At 35.7% G+C, this 21,689-nt stretch overlaps 1 protein-coding gene across 1 annotated transcript in view; it reads right to left on the bottom strand.

Annotated features, from left to right (window-relative positions):
- Positions 1-21,689, bottom strand: part of NAV3 (neuron navigator 3) — a 908,101-nt gene that overhangs the window by 637,877 nt on the left and 248,535 nt on the right. The window contains exon 2 of the mRNA XM_055236272.2: positions 20,994-21,401. Coding sequence (XP_055092247.1) covers positions 20,994-21,065 — 72 coding nt within the window. The 5' untranslated portion in view covers positions 21,066-21,401. The remainder of the gene's footprint in view (positions 1-20,993; positions 21,402-21,689) is intronic.

The raw sequence follows: 21,689 nt of genomic DNA, 5'->3' as shown, positions 1-21,689 counted from the left end.
GGAGACAGACACTGTGCGAAGCTCCTGCGGTGCCTGCCCATCAAGTGGCCCAGAATTTCTAGTTTCTAACAACAATGAAGCAACCTACCATTGAATTCTATTTAAGATGCTTTGCTTCATCAGAATGAAAAATATAGTTTACAATTTACAAATCATCTCAGAAATTTGTAATATTTAATTTTACCAAAAATCAGGTAGACTTTCTAATTAATCAGTAGTAAAGTTAATATGACATATGGACTTAAACATATATGTATACATTAGGAAATAGATATACATACATATATAAGTATACAAACATACACATACATAAATTCAATCTTAATATAAATACACGTGCATACATCTTTATATTTATAAGGGATTGCCTCTTGGATACACACATTTTTAAATATGCACATCTAGAATAACATGTTATATGTTTAAATGGTTTTGAAATCAATTGACACACTTGAATATGGCTAATCAAATTGTTATGGATAATGTTTCCAGGTTCCTCAATTTATCTGTATTGGTTGGTTCTATAGACTCAAGAAATCAGTTATTCTCCAACTCCAAGCTTCTTCCTTCTGTGTAGAGATAACACTATGAACTGCATATTTTATACACTTTCTAGAAAAGTCTCCAACTTTGGAGTGTGTGTAAAACAATTAAATAATGAACATCACAAACCTTTCTCATACTATAAATTTTCCCATAGGAAATAATCCTAAAAACCTGAAAAGCAACTATGGCGGTGAAGATTCATCCTATCAATCATAGAAGTGAATAAAACAGATGAATATGTTAACATATTTGAAACAGATAGAAGTAACAGATTTTTCCAACAAATCACTACCTTTTTTTAGAAATAAGGTTTCAAATGGAAAATGATTCATTGAGGGAATTTATTAAGAAGACAAATTTTAATGAGCAGTAAGCTTATGCAAAATACACAAAAGGAAACAGTTTTTATCTCATATACTTTGTTTTCTCCCAACATTTTCCAGTTGAATGACTATTAGCAGCATTCAGGGAAACCAATTTGGTGAGAAGACAGGTTGTCTGTCTGAAAACTGTATTTCCTCCTTCTCTATTTCCTGAGCCATTCTTACATTCTTACGCAGCAGGTACTATACAAGAGTCTTCACATTGTTTATCACCTTTGTTATCACAACCACCTAATGATGTCGAGTATTATTATTATTCCCATCTTTCAAATGAATAAACTGAAGCTAAAAGAACTACAACCACAAGAAAAAGGAGTAATCTTTGCACTCATACCCAGAACTGTAGGACACTACAACCTACTTTCTTAATAACTATAAAAACCTGTGTCTATACACAAATTATTTTTAAACTTTCATGTATAAACTCTTGATTATAATCTCCATGAATGAGCATATTTATGTGAATAATAACCACCACAAGTGTGGGGGTCTTTAAGTTTAGAGGTACAAGTGCAGGTTTGTTACACAGGTAAACTTATGTCATGGGGATTTGTTGTACGGATTACTTCATCACTCAGGTATTAAGCCTAGAACCCATTAGTTATTTTTCCCGATCCCCTCCCTCCTCCTACCCTCCACCCTCTGATAACCCCAGTGTGTGTTGTTCCCCTCTGTGTGTTCAAGTGTTCTCATCATTTAGCTCCACTTACAAGTGAGAACATGTGGTATTTGGTTTTATGTTCCTGTGTTAGTTTGCTAAGGGTAATGTCCTCCAACTTTGGTGTGGGGGTCTTAACTTCATTCCTTCTGCTGGAGAATTTGCTGTTGAGCCATCTCACTTTATCGGGCTTTTGTTGAAGCAAAAGGCAGCCCAGGAGCTTAGTCCGTCATTGATGAATCATCCATAGCTCTGTCCTCCACCCATCCTAAATCCTGACCAAAAGTGCTGAGTGTAAATTTAAGTCTACAGCCTCTACTGGGGTTCCTTTGCCATTTATGATATAGGAAGATGACTCTAATTTATACATAGACAACTTTTTCTTCCTTTTAGAGGTTTAAGGTTATGTTTTAGTTGTATCATGCAGGAGTTATAGTAGCCAATAAAACTAATCTTTAATGGAGGCTTACTCTGTTCCAAGCTTACATAAGTTATCTCTCTTAATGTTCTTAAAAAACCCTATGAGAAAAGACTGTTATTGTCTCAATTTTACAGAGAAATGTGATTAAGCAAATTGATCAAGGTGATACAGCTAGGGAAGAGCAGAAATGTTGTCCAAATCCAGGCTAACTCCAAAGCCTGTGCTCTTCACCTCTACTCTTTGGAAAATACACTTGGTGGACAATCAAATTCAGAGTCAATTTAAGATGTCTGATATGGTTTGGCTGTGTCCCCACACAGAACTCATCTTGAATTGTAGCTCCCATAATCCCCACATGTGGTGGGAGGGACCTGGTGGAGGGTGATTGAATCATGGGGGCGGTTTCCCCCATGCTATTCTCACAATAGTGAGTAAATTCTCATGAGATCTGATGGTTTTATAAGGGGACTCCCCCTTCACTCACTCTCATTCTTCTCCTTCCTGCCTCCATGTGAAGAAGGATGTGTTTGCTTCCCCTTCTGCCATGATCGTAAGTTTCCTGAGGCCTCCTCAGCCCTGTTGAATTGTGGGTCAAATTAAACCTCTTTCCTTCATAAATTATCCAGTCTCAGGTATGTCCTTATAGCAGAGGGAGAACAGACTACTAATACAGTAAATTGGTACCACAGAGAGGAGGCTGCTACTATAAAGATACTTGAAAATGTGGAAGTGACTTTGGAACTGGGTAACAGACAGAGGATGGAACAGTTTGGAGGGCTCAGAAGAAGACAGGAGGTCTGTGAGGTTCAATTTGATTAACTCACTGAACAAAATTCACAGAGCTATTAAGTGATGGAGCCAGGATTTGAACTATTGTCTTCCTCTTCCCAAAGTGTTTTTCCTATTATTTCATGCTGCCAAGGTCTTCCTACAGGAGAAAAAACATAAAGTGTTTCCTTCCTGCAGTAATTTTTGTCTTAGTACCTAGATCCTTTATCTGTACCCTCTGTGAATCCAGGCTGCTTTGGCTTTGATGGAGATTGAAGCTTCTATAACACTTTGAAAGTTTAGTCCAGGGTACAGGACTCTTAGTACTCATTTCCAGGTACAGCTTTGCTGTGTCCAGTCATAACATTCAGACCACTGCCTTCATTCCCTAGTGCTCAGTATGCAGAGAGCCCACTAAAACTCTAGTCCAAAAGGGATTTAACATTTTACAAACAGAATCAAAGTTATAGAATTTTGTACTTCTCAAATAAAAATATTTTGTTAAAATTATAATTTTTTCCTTAAAAATGTATTTTTACAATTCATACCTGTACTTTTCATGTGAATTACTTTCTTTATAAGCACTTGCCAAATTAAGGTCCTTATTGTAAAGGAAATTATAATCACTCATTCATTCAACACACACAGTGGATAGTCTGCACTAGGCCCTAGGCTAGGTACTGGGGATACAGGGATGCTTAGGGCCTGGGACTTAAGGTGCCTGAAACCTTGTGATTAGAAACAAAAAGTATCCACGAAAGATGCAATATCAGGTGTGGTGTGAACACTAGTATGAGAAAGCGCCAAGGAGAAGGCAAAAGAAGCTCAATTTAAGTGCCCCATGAGGTTGCTCCTACCCTATTACTGGTCAAATATAACAGTAAATCCTTATTGGTTGGGTGTGGTTGCTCACACCTGTAATCCCAGCACTTTAGGAGGCCAAGGCAGGGTGATCACTTGAGCTCAGGAGTTCAAGACGAGCCTGGGCAACGTAGTGGGACCCTTTCTCTACTAAAAAAAAAATTAGCTGGATATGGTGGTGTGCACCTGTAGTCCCAGCTACTCGGGAGACTGAGGCAGATTACTTGAGCCCATGAAGTCAAGGCTGCAGTGAGCTGTGATCACACCACTGCACTTCAGCCTAGGTGACAGAGTGAGACCTCATCTCAACAAAATAGATATATTTACTGACCCATGACATTATGGCTAGCTTTTCTAAGTATGTTAAATTTGGGAATGATGGGTGTGCACAAATTAATGTTTAAAATACATATGGAAATTGTAAAATGTTAAACATTATATTAGCCTGATTTAAAAATAACAGAATCTACTTGATGGACTGGAAACTATTATATATGTGTGTTTGATCACAACTCTAACATCCAGCAGTTAACCTCGGGAAAGTTACATAGCCACTCTGGGCCCCAGATTCCTCATTTTCAGAGTGATCTATGTAATCTCTGAGGTTTTCATTGGCTTTAAAATTCTGTAACTATTACATGGAACACTTCTACTTCAGTCTACCAAATCTTAACATTCCTGGCAAATTAACTATTCATGCATCTTATTTGTATCATTAAACTGCATGCTAATCTTTCATTCTTAACAAATGTAATAGTTTCACCAAGCTTTTCTGTGACTCCTTTAATTTTACATTTTGTAACTAAAGTTGTCTAACTCAATGAAAATGAACTTCTATAATATATATTTTTGAAGAACACTGCTTGGAATATAAATGTAACTAATGATTCCTTTGCTGATTAACATTTTACTTGTTCTAGCTTTAGCAAAATTTCTGTCCAAAAAGAGCTTACGAAACATATGGCTCTGTGGATCTTATCATTTGGCAAGAAGACAATAAGTATATGTGACAGATGAATTGCACTATCATATAAATGGATATAATCACAATTTTAAATCATTTGCTAAAATGATGGAAAATATTATGCACGTATTTTTGTAAGTATTTTATGGTTTCTTTTTACCTCAATACTTTTGCCCTGATACTAATTTGTTGGCTGATCTTATTGTATTCGAAAATTTGAAACAGCATTTCATCCCCCATGAGATCATGGAAAGCATCTTTGGAAAGTCTGCACATTGGTTTAACAGTGAAAATTTATTATCAAATAATTTATTATAGATAATAATTTATAATAATATAATTTTTTACATAGATTATGCAAAACTGATTATCTCATTCATTGCTTGTGTATATACTTCTTAAGGTTGGGAGCTTCTGGTTACTTTCACATAAACAAAAATAAGCAATATAAATAATTCATTTACTAATTTAGTAATGGGTCTAACTCACCACTAAAATCCTTTCAAACACTCCATAACTGTTCTTGTTCCTCTGACTTTCATTGATCAAACTCTGAATCTGATTCTCCTAACTTCCCATTCTACATTGTATTCTCACCAGAACATTTCAGCAGCCTATCGAATTTTCTGCACAGATGAAAATGTTCTATATGTGTGCTGTCCAACATAACAGCCACTAGTCACATATGATGACTGAACACTTGAAACAGCTAGTGCAACTGAAGAACTGAATTTTTAATTTATTCTGATTAATTTAAACCTAAATAGCCACATGTGGCGAGTGGATACTGTATCAGTCAGCACGAAAAGATCTTTCAAATCTTTGCCAAGCTCCTGTTTCAATTTTGCAATAGTTAGTTGCTCTAGATTTACTTTCTCTTAGGAAAAAATCCTAAACGTCTAGTAGATGCTCTCTAAGACTTTAAGAAAAAAGACAAATAACACTTCAGTTAATCAACATTCTATTAGAATTGAATTTCTCTCTACAAAAGCCCATTTTTAATTATGTTTGTAAACAAGTGTATGAAAAGCCCATTATCTTTGAGTAAAAATAAAACAACTGTGTGTGCTAATGAAACCCTAGTCTTTCTGAATTTTGGAAAGAATCTTACCACGTAAAAAAGCATATAAAAAGCTGATTATAATATTCAATTTCTTATCTGGGAAAGTGCTTTCCCAAGCATCAAAAATAAAGTTTCTCTTCCAGGGAAAAAAATCTTAATACTCTTGGCCAATTGGTATTGTAAGAAGATACAGAATAGAGTACCAGGAGCCAGTTATCAGTGTAAATTATAATCTTACAGCAAATTTTTTTTTTTGAGACAGAGTCTTGCTCCGTCGCCCAGGCTGGAGTACAGCGGCGTGATCTCGGCTCACTGCAAGCTCCGCCTCCTAGGTTCACGCCATTCTCCTGCCTCAGCCTCCCGAGTAGCTGGGACTACAGGCGCCCGCCACCATGCCTGGCTAATTTTTTGTATTTTCAGTAGAGACGGGGTCTCACCACGTTCGCCAGGATGGTCTCCATCTCCTGACCTCGTGATCCGCCCGCCTCCGACTCCCAACGTCCTGGGATTACAGGTATGAGCCACTGCGCCCGGCCAGCAAATTTTTAAGAATAGACATTTAAATATTTCAGAGGTAAAGAGATAAAAAAGCCTATTCACATCATATACTTTATATCAAGGGTGCCCAACCCCCAGGCTGGACCAGTACTGGCTTGTGGCCTGTTAGGAACTGGGCTGCACAGCAGGAGCTGAGTGACAGGAGAGGAGCATTACTGTCTGAGCACCTCCCTTAGGATCAGCCGAGGCATTAGATTCTCATAGGAGTGAGTACAAACCCTACTGGATGCATGAACTACACATGCAAGGGATCTACGTTGGGAGCTCCTTATGAGAATCTAATGTCTGATGATCTGAGGTCGGACAGTTTCATCCCCAAACCATCCATACCCCTCCCCCATCCTATCAGAGAATAATGTGTTTTCATCTTTGTCTTTTTCCTTTCTTAACAAGAGATTTTCTGGGAATTTATCTTGGAGTTATTGAAACGAACTCTGTCTAGGGTCCTAAGAAATTTTCCTAGAAGCCCGCTACCCAGGTAAAAGAAATAGAATCAAACACGCCATGTTTGAAAGTAGAAAAGAAAAATGGTGGCTGACATTTAGGAGTGAAGACCCTGGAAACAGGTCTGATGCAGGGTCTCAGGTGCCAGCTGATACCTTGGAGGTGGTTATATGACCTGAAGAGGATGAACGCTGAGCACTGCAGCTACAGTTGCTGAAGTACTGCCCAGCTTAGCCCTAGGAAGCAGGATCATCTCTCTGAGACCATCCTGGACCAGCAATAGACAGGCATCACCAGTCAGGCAATGCAGAAACACCTGCCAGCACCATCTGCCAGCAAAACACAACGGCATAGACATGTGAGAATGGGGTTTATCTTGTCTTGGATGTGTAGCAGGACTGAGGCTTCCCCTCCCTACTTTCAGTTGTATCATCCCTCAGGGATCTTGAATGCCACTCAAGAATTAGATACCAGACTCTGTGCTAACATGGTAGCTGGAGGCATGCATAATTATTACAAAACCTAAACAAAATTTGACCATCCTTTTACCCTACATTTTTTTTGAGGGGGGGAAATCAAATACTAAATGTTAAATAACTTTAGCCTTTAATTTTTTATACAACGCATATATAGATTGAGAGTCCAAGTAGCACATACTGTCTGTATCCAAAATTGTAAATCCTAAGTATGCCATCACTTCTGCCTATAAAATATCATGGATGAATTTATAATTAAACAGCTAGGTAATTTGTAATGGAAATTGTAAAACATTTAAACCTGTCATTTTTCTCACTTGTAAGAGATGGAAGGATATGGAGAGTCAATGGAAAATGCAGGAGGCTGCTTTGATAGCCTTGCTTTGAAAGTTCTGCCCTTCCTCATAGGAAGAAATAAAGGTACATGGGTATGTAGAGGCAGCATACCCATAAGCATGTAATCTAACCAAAGAGACTCTGCTTTAAGATTTTCATTAAAAATTTTTTTTTTTGGTATACTATGTGAGCTGCTTTGGAGCAAGCTCAGTGTTTAGCTTATCTTTTTTGTTTACCTTTTATAAAAAAATCACAACCCAATTTGATAAGTCCTCATAAGACATTTGCTGAATAAATAAATGGTATTTTATGTACCCCCATAGGCTTTTCTTCTTTGTGCTATAGCAACAGTTCCTGAGTACGTATCATATGCAAGGCATCAATACGAGGATGAATGAGACAAGCAGTGTCCCTGACCTGGTAGAGGCTGACTGCAAACAAGCAATACATGAGTAAAAATACAAACTGAATCATTCTTAAGAAAGAGGCAACAGGGTGCTATTATAGAACATAATGATGGAGTGGTGGGAAAGCACTTTCTTGAGGAAATTACAGTAAAGCTGGATGCATGAATGATGAAGCAATAGCCACCCACGCAAAAAATAGAGCAATGAGTATTCCCGGCAGAAGGGGTAGTCTGTACAAAGGCCTTAAGGTAAGAAGATAGGTAGTACTGTACTTGCATTGTTCAAGGAACTTAGAGATGTGTTGTCAATATGTCTGGAAAAGAATGAATTGAAGAAAGAGTGGCAAGAGACGAGGTTGGAGGGGGAATGGGATGAGATTATGCCAGGTCCCATGGGCCATGTTAAAGAGCTCAGATTGTGCTAAAAAGTCATCAGAGTTTTAGGAAAGTGAGTGATAAATATGGATGTGCCATGCATTTAAAAGGTCACTGCTATATCCACATATACTCTTAGTATATTTAGTCAAACCACTAATTTAGAACCTGAGGATGGATATGGAAGAAATTCATAAAATGGTAAGTGCTTTGGAAATGTCTGGGTACAACTTTCTTTATCCTCACTTTGTAGTTTTCCCCCAAAACAACATGGTACACTATTAATTCATAATTACCTAAAAATATTTTACAGAGCAAAGCAGATTAACACATTAATTATGAAGTTCACATTGTTTTTAAAGTTTAACCCTAGATCATTTTCCAATGTTAATTAGAAAATAACATGTACATACAAGGTGTTATTTATCTGTTATTTACAAACATTATAATTTGCCAATACCAGCAACTGTTAAAAGATGGAGACCTTACTTACCGAGATGGTATGAGGTAAAACTGCTACATCATACCTAACAATATTGTCTAATCAAGCAACTGTTAAGAGTTTAAAGGAGAACATCTAATTTTCATGAAAAATATTAAGTAGGAATTAATTACCAGCAGCAAAATTTGAAAAGCAGGCAGAAGTATTGATGTGGTTTGGTGACATTCTTAAGAGGCAGCCTTATCTTGGAACTGAATGTATACATTTTGGGGAGTACTCTACAGCTATAAGCATTTGCAAAAACACAAATGTTAGGAAAGTATAATGCTTGTAAATGAAGCTCTTTTTAAGAATATTTATCAGAGTGGAAAAATAAAGGAACCATTTATATAGAACACTATTCTTATCTTCATTGTGTGTCAGACAGATCAAGTGCTGTAAATTAGGCACTTAAATGGTCACGTATGTGTTTTATTTAATATTTCCTCAAAAATGATATGGATATGCCTTGAAGTGGCTGGCAGTCTCACCTCTGTGACAGGCCCCAGTTCCCATTCATTTCCACCATGGTGAACAAATACCAAATGTGAACATAGTCCAATAGAACATCCTGCTTCACTACAGGAGAGCAAGGTGGCTCACATACATGCGTGTACTCACATGTGTCATTGGCACCACTAAGAGACCAGGGAGCCAAGCCTTGTGGGTTATCTGGTGGCTGATGGGCTGGCAAAAACTCACGGCCCTACCTGTGTGGACTGTTGATGAATTTTGTTTGTGTAGTTTATCAAATTTAAATGTAACCTGTGTTTCTACAATGCATTTTCCTAACAATTAATAAAACTTCCTAATATAATTTTCCAAAATCTGTCACCTCTAATAAGATAGAAGGAGAAACTTAAACCTAAATTCTCAGGTATCACAAGTGTAACATGATCAAACCGGTTTAATGTCAACAAAGAACTGTGGTTTCCCAAATGTGGACTATTTTTCACATCTTTTCAAAGTCATTTGGGGAGTAGCTCTTGAAAAACACTTGCGGATGTGTCTTTATAGCAGCATGATTTATAGTCCTTTGGGTATATACCCAGTAATGGGATGGCTGGGTCAAATGGTATTTCTGGTTCTAGATCCCTGAGGAATCGCCACACTGACTTCCACAATGGTTGAACTAGTTTACAGTCCCACCAACAGTGTAAAAGTGTTCCTATTTCTCCACATCCTCTCCAGCACCTGTTGTTTCCTGACTTTTTAATGATGGCCATTCTAACTGGTGTGAGATGGTATCTCACTGTGGTTTTGATTTGCATTTCTCTGATGGCCAGTGATGATGAGCATGCACACGTATGTTTATTGCGGCACTATTCACAATAGCAAAGAATTGGAACCAACCCAAATGTCCAACAATGATAGACTGGATTAAGAAAATGTGGCACATATACACCATGGAATACTATGCAGCCAGAAAAAATGATGAGTTCATATCCTTTGTAGGGACATGGATGAAACTGGAAAACATCATTCTTAGTAAACTATCGCAAGGACAAAAAACCAAACACCGCATGTTCTCACTCATAGGTGGGAATTGAACAATGAGAACTCATGGACACAGGAAGGGGAACATCACACTCCGGGGACTGTTGTGGGGTGGGGGGAGGGGGAGGGACAGCATTAGGAGATATACCTAATGCTAAATGACGAGTTAATGGGTGCAGCAAAACAACATGGCACATGGATACATATGTAACAAACCTGCACATTGTGCACATGTACCCTAAAACCTAAAGTATAATAATAATAAAAAAAAAAGAAAAACACTTGCGCAAAGAAAGTATACTATATGCCAACTCATGTGGCATAAAAGTTTAATAGAAAAGCTAGAAAGGCTTTGGAGATTAATGTCCTTTAAACATACTCTTAACAACACATTAGTAAATTAGATGTTATTAAGGAAGAAATAATTTGATACATAATTTCCATGCACATAGAAAGTGTGCTAAATACAAGTGGATTTGAATAAACCACTAAGCAAAATAAAAAGATGAAACCTGGTGAGTTGTATGATCTTGGGAAAGTCCCTGTCCCTCATATGGACATAAAGAATGGAAGAAACTGCAAGGAAAGTGCTTTGTAATTTAATGTTGCTATTCACATATTACCTAGAAGCCTAACCCACACTGTTATGCAAAGGAGAGGTGATGAGTATAAATGAATAAACCCATTACTAATGCAGTTAACATAGTAGTTTTACTATTACCTACCGCAGAGCATAAGTAGGTACCCCATAAATGCACAAAATACATTGAGTTCAGCCAAAATATTGTATCATTTAAATCTGTGTGCAATTATTTTGATTTCCTTCTTCAAACAAAATATTATGTTAAAATCCAATATATAAAACACATTATAAGAGCAGAATTACTAATTTGAGTGGATCAAAACTATCTCAAGTTCTGAAACAATTACTTAACAAAACCTGGCGAGTTTACTGGAAACTAGCAAGTTAATATGTAGAAATGTCTGAATATACTGGAGAACATTCTTAGCAAAGAGCTACACCTACTGTGCACTAAAGAACTACTTTACCATTATACAAAAATACACATAAGAAATTGATTCTAAATAAGCAATATAACATCACATTTTGAATTGATTTTTAACCAACTACACTATTCAGTGTAATATGTGGCAGGAAACATTTATAAAGGATAGTTTATCCCATGAAAGATGAAAAATTGATCATGAAGAATTACTAGCTATAAAAATCATTTATTTTTATTTGTTTAATGCTTGGAACTGACATTCCCAGATTTAAATCAGAGCACAATAAAAGTATTCTATGGAATGTACAAATGATTGAATATATAAAATACTTAAGGAAAAAAATCAATAGATGTGGGATGGAGTCCTAAAATTGGTTTCTAAGTTGTTGGAAATTCATGGTAAATTTTCCATATAGATCATGCAACAAATGCTGGTTAACATTCCAGTACAACTGAAAAGACTACATAGTACAGCTCAAAGGCAAGTAATAGCAGTCCTGAGCCAGCCTCCCTTAACTTCTCAAAAATCCTCTAAGCCCTCTTGATCCCCAAGTTACACTGTTAGGGAGAATCAAGTTTGGAGAAGTATGGCAGGGGAACTATAGCTACGCTACTAAATACCTTGAAAACAAGCATTACATCTTACTAACATATTCCCCATGTGGATTTATAAATATTATTAAATATACAGAAAATTTGAAAGAATTTTACAGTGAACATCTCCATGACTGCCAATAGAGTCTATAATTAACATTTTATTATGATTGCTTTATCACATAGTCTTTACATTCTTTATCTCACTTTGGAAATGGTAAAGATAAAACATGAGTCAGTTCATGTATTGAGAAATTTTCTTATGTTCAATGTTCTTTTTCTCCTCTTGAAAATAGAAACGAAACTCTAATATTTAGGGTTTAGAGAGTAAACACTATTTAAATGTACCATGAATTAAGGGTAACCTTGCTCTTGTCAATATGCCATGGCCATAAAGTATTTTGATTTATCAAATGTGTCATCCTAAGGGAAATAAAGTCTTTGAACACAGACTTCTCTTCTGACTAGCTCTAGGGTTGAGTTCTAGTTACAGGTGATTGATGTTGTATGCATATATTAGGATGAAGTATCATGAGCACTAATTCTCCTCCGACCCTCTCCAGGGAACAAGCAGACGGCATCATGGCCTTAATGAACCACTAAGATGCAGCTCAATGGAAGCCAGGAAGAATGACCAGACCCACAGGGAAATTCTATCCTGGGACTAGGGTGGAGAATCAAGGATTGATTTATTAGTTACACTTCCCTCTTTTCGTGTGTGTGTGTGTGTGTGTGTGTGTGTTCCCACCCCACCCCCAAATAAAGAAACCCTTCACTTTTAGGGGAGCCTGGTATTAAAAGTGCTTAAATCATTTGTTATATGCAGTTTGGAGAGGGAAATCTAAAATGGGGTGCCGTGATTTGAGCAAACTAGGAAGCCATTCAACACTAGCACTGCTGGGGCCCCATAGGAAGTCAGTGATGAGAAAGGAGTAATGATTCTGCCCCCAGAAGACAGAACACAACCAAATCCTTAGCCCACCTCCAACAGCTACCAGTTATTGTTTTTCACATGTGAAGCACTGTTTCAACTGCTGTAACTATCATTTTAAGAAGTAACACAAATGAGAAAACTGGAGGAAGACAGAAGTTGAGTAATCTGACAAAGTGTCAGATTCAAGAACCAAACTCAAGTGGTCTTATTGTAGATTCTGTGCTTTTAACTCTTTGCTATAGTATGTTTTACTGGATCTTCCCAAAGACATTGCTAGTTTCATCAGGTCTTGAGTGAAATAGTAATCCATGTTGTATTAGGAGGCAGTGGTTGTTTCTGCTAAAGGTAGTACTATGGTTTGTATGTTAGCCTCCTCCAAACCTCATGTTGAAATTTAATTGCAATTATTACAGTATTAAGAGGTGGGACTTTTAAGAGGTAATTATGTACTGAGGGCTCCACCCTTATGGTTGGGTTGGTGCTGTTGTAAAAGAGTGATTTCAGCCACCACTTGCTCTTTCTAGCTCTCTCTTGCTTCTTCTGTGATGATGCAGCAAGAGGCCCTCACCAGGTGCCAGCACCTCAACACTGGACTTGCCAGCATCCAGAACTGTGAGCCAAGGAATTTCTATTTCTTATAGATTACCCAGTCTGTTATTGCAGCACAAAACGAAGTAAGGTAGAGTCATGGGCACCACCACTTCTTTTCAATGTATTGCTCATTTGCGATAAGCTCAACTAACAGGGTCCCCGTCTTTGGGCAAGCTCTGTCCATCTTCAGCCACACAACTAATTTGGTTAGTATTTGGTTTGCTCAGTGAAGTGGTGATTCCAGCTTTGAGGGACTCAAAAACCCAGATTTGGCTTTTGGATCTAAAGTACTAAAGCTTTTTAGAAATGATCCACTTTTAGGAGAGTAGAGACATTCATACACATACTCTTTTTATAACGCCAGTCATTTTTTCCCATTTAGTCACTGTTTCATGTATATATAGCTTCCTCACAGGGAACTCTAAGAAGGAGAGAGGAATGAATAGAAAAGTTTTGCCTAAAAACCCACTCCAGATTCCAAGTACCAAATATCTGATTCAATAAATGTCTCCTAATTGTGTCTTGTTTGTTTTTTAATGAATAGAATAAAGGTAGGATGTGGAAAGAGGTACTGGCAGCTCCGTCAGCAGCTGCTTGGGACAATGTCAGTTGCAGAGGCCATCAACAGTGGAGAGGGCGTGAGTGATGGCAGCAGCTGTTCTTTGTGTGGGTCACCCATAAATTGCCTGTTTATTTTTAAAAATGACCAACCATACTGAACAAGTGTTGATATTATCATTAGTCTGTGTATGCACTTAGGATATCCAAGAATAAAATAGGAATGAATAATAAGGATGAAAGAATTCTTGAAAAGTTTAAATTCCAAACAGCTGTGCTAACAGAGTCCAACATTAGCTGACTGAAACAAATATGAATACCAGAACTGTAGATATAGAATGTCATAGTTTAGGTTTCCTGAGAGCAGACCCCAAAACAATGATCCAAGTGCAAGTAATTTATTTGGCTGATGATTCCAGGAAATACTGGGAAGGGAGTTAGGGAGACAGAAACCAGAAGATAGAAAATAAAGGCCACCTCATTGAACACATCACAATGGTGAGTAACTAAAACTTTATCTTCCTGGGGTGCACAGTCTTTAAGGCAAGGGTTCTCAAATATTGCTGTGCATTAGAGTCACCTGGGGATCTTAAAATGCACATTCCCATTCAATAGGTTTAGTGTAGGTCCTGAGACTTTGTATTTCTTATAAGCTCCCAGATGACAGTGATGCTGTTGGTCATCAGAATATACTCAGAAAATAAAATATATTGATTTTTTTAACTTTGCAGTCATACTGTAAAATATTATATGCAAAATAGGCAGAATTCCTTATGTCTACCACTTTTGTAACATATCATTAAATCGGCTTTGTTTCATTTAATTCTTATCCCAGGCATTGCATATTCCTGAACTAGAATCAATCTTGGAGACAATTAGTCAGTCCCTCTGTAAGAAAACCACAAAAATTTTTATCCACCCTGTCTTATTGCTATTAAATCAGATGGCCCAGCTCACCAGCAGGCAGCCTGCTATCCAGAGAAACAAATGGGACATATTTTAGAAGAAAAATGTTAGTCTTAGTATATTCATTCCTTTATGAAATGATAAAAGCCAGAACTCACATGTTAGTATCAAGACAGAGGAAGGGACTTAAGAAAAATCAGAATTAAAACTGAGAAAACTTTGCATGTTAATAATAATTAGTACATTATAATTACAGTCATAATTAATGGCAACTAATACTCAGAGATTTTCATATAATTTTGCCTTCAAAATGTTCAAAATATATTGAGTGTTATATATTTTGGGACTGTATATTTTATCTATTCATTTATATGAAGATATAGGCTCACTATATCTATTGACGTCTTAAATCCACCAATCAAGAGAAAGCACATAGTCTAGTCTAGAACAAAATGGTGGAACCATAAAGTATGCATATGTCCCATTCACTTTTATCCATTTCCAGTTTTTTCTGTTATACCAAGTCCATATACTTCAAAAATGTGTGCTGCCAGGTGCAAAAAGGCCACCATATGAATTTTTAGATTTGGATGATATGGTGGAGAAAAAATGAAAGGAGGTTCTATCCAAGTTCAAATCTGAGAAAGAAGTTTCTAGAATCTCTTCTGAATGGAAAAAGAGTCACTTTATCTAATTCATCCTTAGAAGATGCCAGATAAAATAACTGGGAGACAGCTGTTTGTGGAATCATCTTATAGAAGAAAGAAGCAGAGGTAGAAATTAGAGATAGTCTTAATCTGCATCTGAGTATGCTACAATCACAGCACGAGTTTCTTGGGGAGCTTGATGTTCATATGTATGTCTACACATTAATTCCAGATTCATATAGTAACATTATAAAATGGCTATGTTTCAAAAATGAAAAGTTTAGATAATCAACAATTGAATGACTAACCACTTTTGTTGAAACCGACACTATAATTCATTCTTACTAGAGCCGTGCTTCAGGATTGGCTGATAATAAATGTTTTGATGTTGTTTCAGAAACCTCATCATCCCTCATGGTCCCTATAACTTATGTAATATACACTAAAAGAGGAAGTCAGGTAGATTTATAAAAAGAATTAAATGGTCTCATTTAATGAGGCCATTCTTTAAGAAAATCAACAAATATAAGGGCTAGACCTATCCTCGCTAAACTTTCTTTTTTAATTGACTTATGCTCATATTTTCTTTAAAGAAAACAGATTTTTAATTAGTTTCCAACATAAACAATCTTAAGTAGTCTACATCTGCAAGAATAATCTGAAGAACACTTTTTGACTTTTATACAATGTTATTTTATCATCACTGCAAGAAAATGCAAAAATAAAGTGAAAAGAATCAGCACACTAAATGAAATAAATAGCAAAATAAGAACTAGGCTAGCTTTAAATTGCTAAAGTACTTCTACTCCGTAGAGCTCTGGCAATCATAAGTGGGTGATGTTTCCAGGAAAATTATTAAAGTAACCTAACAGTCACATGTAGACCCGCATGCCCGGACCACGCTTCTGTTTGATGTCAGTTGAAAGAGAAAGAACAAAACAGGTCTATGTGAATTAACATTGATGAAGCACTCATTGTTACTTGAAGATGATGCTTTCTCTAACCCTTCACTTAAACTTGATTTTAAGTCCAAAAAAAAAAAAAAAAAAAAATCACAGGAGCAGCCCTTAAAATAATAGTCTTTTTCTATATCAGTATTATTCCTTTCTATCAATTAATACAATAATTTCTCTCATTTTACATAATTCTTCACATCTCAATCACTATACCCAGAATATATCACTTCTGAAGTAATCTGAAGTCTCATAGAAGGACAGATGTGATGTGTTGGAATTTATCGTGAGCTTTTTCATGGCAAGGTGAAAATAACTCTGGCAAACTGAATATGTAAAATATGTGATTTGGGGAAATGAAAAACTGAGATCGTACTAATCTTAAAACACTTCCATAAAAGAAGAATACCTCTACATATACAGAATTATATTGCTCATCTCTTTCTGGTTTACAGAATACAGCAACAAAGTACATCCAACAGATCACCAAATACTTATTGCACTTTTTTGCCATGATTCTGAAGTGTGTATCCTGCTATCTTTTTATCACTACCTAGTAAAATATTGACTATGACAAATGCTTTGGTTTAATACACAAAATATTCATGGAGCAATAAAACAGTGTTCCAGGGTTGTCTGAATTGCAAACTTCTGTAATTAGACTGACAGTAAAATCTACCATGCTCTGCTTTTCAGTTCAAGGTCACGATTAATTACATAGCAGTATCATTTGTACCTATTGAGCTTTCACTATTCTGGGTTTGTTTTGCAGAAATAATCCCACAAAGCAATAAAATTAGTGGACAGCAGTATGCAAACCTGACTGGATTTGATTTTGCAAACAAAGGTCAAAAAGTCATGTTATCAAAAATAAAACACTTCAGTACGGGCATTCAGGTGGTTTGAGATGCCACGATAATTTTCCCATCTGGGACATTCCAGAACCTGAATGCCAAGAGCTGGGTTATGGCCCAATACCAACTGAAAGTTCTACTGAAAAAAAAAAAAAAATCACAAGAATCAAAAAAACCCGTCAAATATCACCCAGTCCTACACTAATCCAAGTTGACTTGAGATCCTTAAAAGTATTTTCTTCAACTTCTATAAGATTATTAGAAGTATTCTCTTTAAGTCCTACAAGATACACATCTGTAGTTTATCTATAATGAAGAGCACTTCAGATAGAATTTGTGGATACGATACCTTGTACCTTTCAAGTATGTGCTCCTCTGTTCAGATTTAGTAAGGTGATGAGGCATTATTTAAAAGAAACCAATAAAAAACACTTCTGAATGCTTTAATTTTGAATAATAGTATATACATTTTAAATACATATTTATACATAAATATTTATATGTTATATATAAATATTATATATAAAATATATAAATATAATATATAAAATATATAAATATAATATATAAATATATATAATATTTATAATTATATATAAATATTATATATAAATATATATAAATATTATATATAAACATAATATATAACTATATAAATATAATATATAACTATATAAATATAATATATAAATATATAAAAATATAATATAAAATATATAAATATGATAAATATTAAATATATAAATATATAAATATATAAAATATTTATATATAAACATTACATAAATATATAAATATTATATATAATATTATATTAAATATATAAAATTATATATAATATTATATGTAAATATATAAATATATATATTATATATAAATATATAAATATTATATATAAATATTACATATAAATATATAAAAATTATATATATATATTTAAGTCATAGATAATTATTTTTACAAGACCCAAACTCTTAAGGAGATAAAAGCAGCTTTTATTGTTGTAGGAAGATACTATCTTAATAAACCAAAAGGTACCATACATGTTCCTGACATATGATAAGCACCCTATGAATGACCAACCTCGTCCCTGACATTCACCTCCTCATTAGTAGAACACATACTCACAGACTCATATAAGCAGTATCCTAAGAGTTTGTACTTTGAAGTAGAACATAAGTACAAATCTACACATCTTAAATTAACAAAAGCTAGTGATTTATTGTAGGCTGAATAAGAGATCGGTTGTGTAGTGCTTAGAATAGGTGCTTATTCAATCCATTTCAATGTACCTTGCTTTGAATGTGTACAATATGCCAAACATCACGAAAAGATGACACTTTTTCAGTAATATTAAAAAGATGCTTCACCTCTCAATGAAGCAGGAGTCAGGCTAAATGCATTCTGTTTCACCAATGTGGAACACTATGCCTGCTAAATTAATTCATCATGAAGGACTATAAACACTTGAAGTAATTAAATAAATGACCTTCTAATCTCTACTAGTGATTACATGGTGGCAGGGCCATGGCCAGTGCTTCATCTACAAAGATTTATGATGTTACCTTTCAATTTTTCTTTAACTTAAACTCATTGTGACTCATTGTGTCATTGAGACTAGGTTTCCTGCTGACATTTGAGATTCAAAAATTTTGAATCTTAAATCTTTATCTATACATATCAAGTTTCTGGTTTATTTACAGATCTTACATATCAAGCCTACTTTTTAGGTGCCCACACCAGTGAGGGAGCCGAGAGGCCATTAGAACTCCATTTTCCACTCTTGATACTGCTCATTGAAAACATTCATTCCTCTTCCATTCCTTTACCGATGAGAAGGTGAGGCTATAGTGAGATGGGGGTCTTCCTGTGCAACATCACCAAAGTAGTATTTTTACATTTCTTACAGAACTATGGTTCTCCATGGTTTGTCTAAATTCTGTTACTATTAGTACATTATGTATGAGCTGAGCAGTTTTGTGTGAGTTGGCCTAGTAAACGAAGTGTCATTACAAAACATTTTTTAAAGGTCCACGCAAAGAATTCAGAGAATGACTTTAAGAATTCATTCCATTCTTCAACTTTAATTCCTTTTGTGTTTGCAGAAAATCTCCCTTAGCCAGGGAATGAAAAGACAGCACCTGCAGAGGTACTCATCTTTTTTGTCATAAAAGCAGCATCTCCATCAGAAATTATAACTCTGTAATTAATCACTTACCTATTACCTCCCTCCCTCTTTACCCACCCAATATAGTAACCAAATTACCATCAGAGTTAAGGACGTTATAAAAATGTATATAGAAAAAGATGATTAAATGGCTTCTTAGTAGTTAAATTGCAGAGAACGCTTTAGATTGAAATTTACTGTGACATCTCTTCTGGGTAAATACTCCAGTGCCAGAAGGAAAAGAAGCAGACTGAACATTTGGTAACACCAACAAACTTATTTGTAACACAAGTATTTGTGTAGAAATTTATATCCACATTAAAGCGAAAATTGATTTCAGGCACCTTGAATTTTATATTATTTAGTATTTTCTGAGATTTACTTATACTGCACAAAAAATGAACCAAACTGGGAATAAACAATCTACGCATTTCTGCCTCTATTAATGACAAAAGGATTACTGTAGCCCCATGCTAGTTGCATTAATCGTATTGGCAAAACAACATTAATAAGCCATCGACTCAGCACAGCCTCTTCTAAACTTAACCTCCACCACCGTGAAAGACCTAACTAGTTGTTTCTCAGGATATGAGAAGTGAACAGTAAACAAAATTTCTAAGACAGATGTAAAAACAAAGCTTCATTACAGCCCTTAGAACCACATCTAACTAAAAATTTCCTTCCTTTTCTCCCATTTCTTGCCAGCGCCATCACTACTGGGTCCCCACACACCTATCCTGTACTAACAGAGTCCATAAGAGCACTGCAAAAGATGATACATTTCAGTATGAGTGGGGCTCTCTCTCCTGAGCGCCATCTCTAACCCTTCTGATAAGCGTTCTTTAGGTGGTTCTCACTCCAGTGGAGCAATTCAGCAGGTAAGAGTTTCTAAAAAGCTAGAAAAATGAAGTTGAAGTACATCCCTTAGTATTCAATTCCCACTTCTTACTAAAAAGCTCGCTAAACCCTTTCTTTTAAAATAAAGTTAGCACAGTTCTTTATTCCATCAGTTCTTTTGACATCATGTAGAATCAAAAAAAAAGCTCGCAGTTGCCTCACAACTTTCTTTCCAGGCCAGCTGTATAATTCAGAAGGCCTAAGTTGATGTGTCCCAAGGATATGAAATTGGAGAATTTAAAATGCCACTTGTGCTTTCTAATGGCAGTAAGGCAGGTGTTCTCTTTAAGGAGAGCTCTAGCCTGCTCCATTACTCCAGAGGTGCCTGTGACTCATGCCTCACTCTGGGTCTCAGAGAACTGTTCCTAAGAGGTCAGTTCAACAGGTCACTAGTATGAAGTCAAGAGTGGGACAACACAGTAGAATCCTTGCCAACCCACTACTGGATGGATAAATTCAGAGGACTTTAGAAACAAAATCACCAACTGGTAATGAAATCCAGACCCACAGAAACACATTGCTATACAGCAGGGTTGATTTCCGTGAAATAGTATGTTATTTTATATCAAAATGTGCATTCATTTTCAATTTCAAAAATTCTCTTTAAGCATAAACAAAAAGGACTAAGCAAAGAGAAATTTCTTTTACCTTCTTCTGATCTTCTAGCTTGTGACTCACTGGATTCTTCCCATGTCTGTTCATTTCTGAAGATAAATCCATCACATTAGGTTCTTGCCCTTCAAAATGGAGTATCTTCAAAAAAGCAGCAAACTAATCCAAAATGCAATTTCTAGGAACACACTGGCCTGTCACGTTCCCCATCACACACCGTTTCCAAACTTCATCAACTCCAAGGAATGATTAAAAAATCCATTGATTGAATGGAAAAAATAAAGTTTGCAGTTTACTCCCAGGACCTTCCAAATCAGCATATCGTTTTTAAATGCTGAATCCTCAATAGCAAAATAGTCATCTGAGAATTTTAACTTCAACTGCTATCTTTTTCTTTCTTCACAGTTTTCCATTTTAATAAAAAATGACAGATTTCCTGTAAACCTGTGATTTAAAAAAAAAGCAGACAGTTAATTCTCTTACACCATTTTTTGTAACAATTAGTAAAATAAATTATTATTTGAAAATTTCAAAATACTTTAGGCATAAACAATATTTGACTTAAAAATAATGGCATTATTCTTCACCCTTGTGGCCTTTAAAATACCAAGCTAAAAAGTGACAAAGACAACACAACTACTCATCAAACATGTATGTATGCTTTACTGTTCCACTCTTCAATTTCTGCATTTATAGAACCACAGAATTTTAGAAGAGAGACCAATATGGCCA

Source organism: Symphalangus syndactylus, chromosome 13 (assembly GCF_028878055.3).
Source record: "Symphalangus syndactylus isolate Jambi chromosome 13, NHGRI_mSymSyn1-v2.1_pri, whole genome shotgun sequence".
In the NCBI taxonomy this organism is placed as follows: domain Eukaryota; kingdom Metazoa; phylum Chordata; class Mammalia; order Primates; family Hylobatidae; genus Symphalangus; species Symphalangus syndactylus.
The sequence above is the reverse complement of the archived record's forward strand: the minus strand, read 5'-3'. Positions and strand labels throughout refer to the sequence as shown.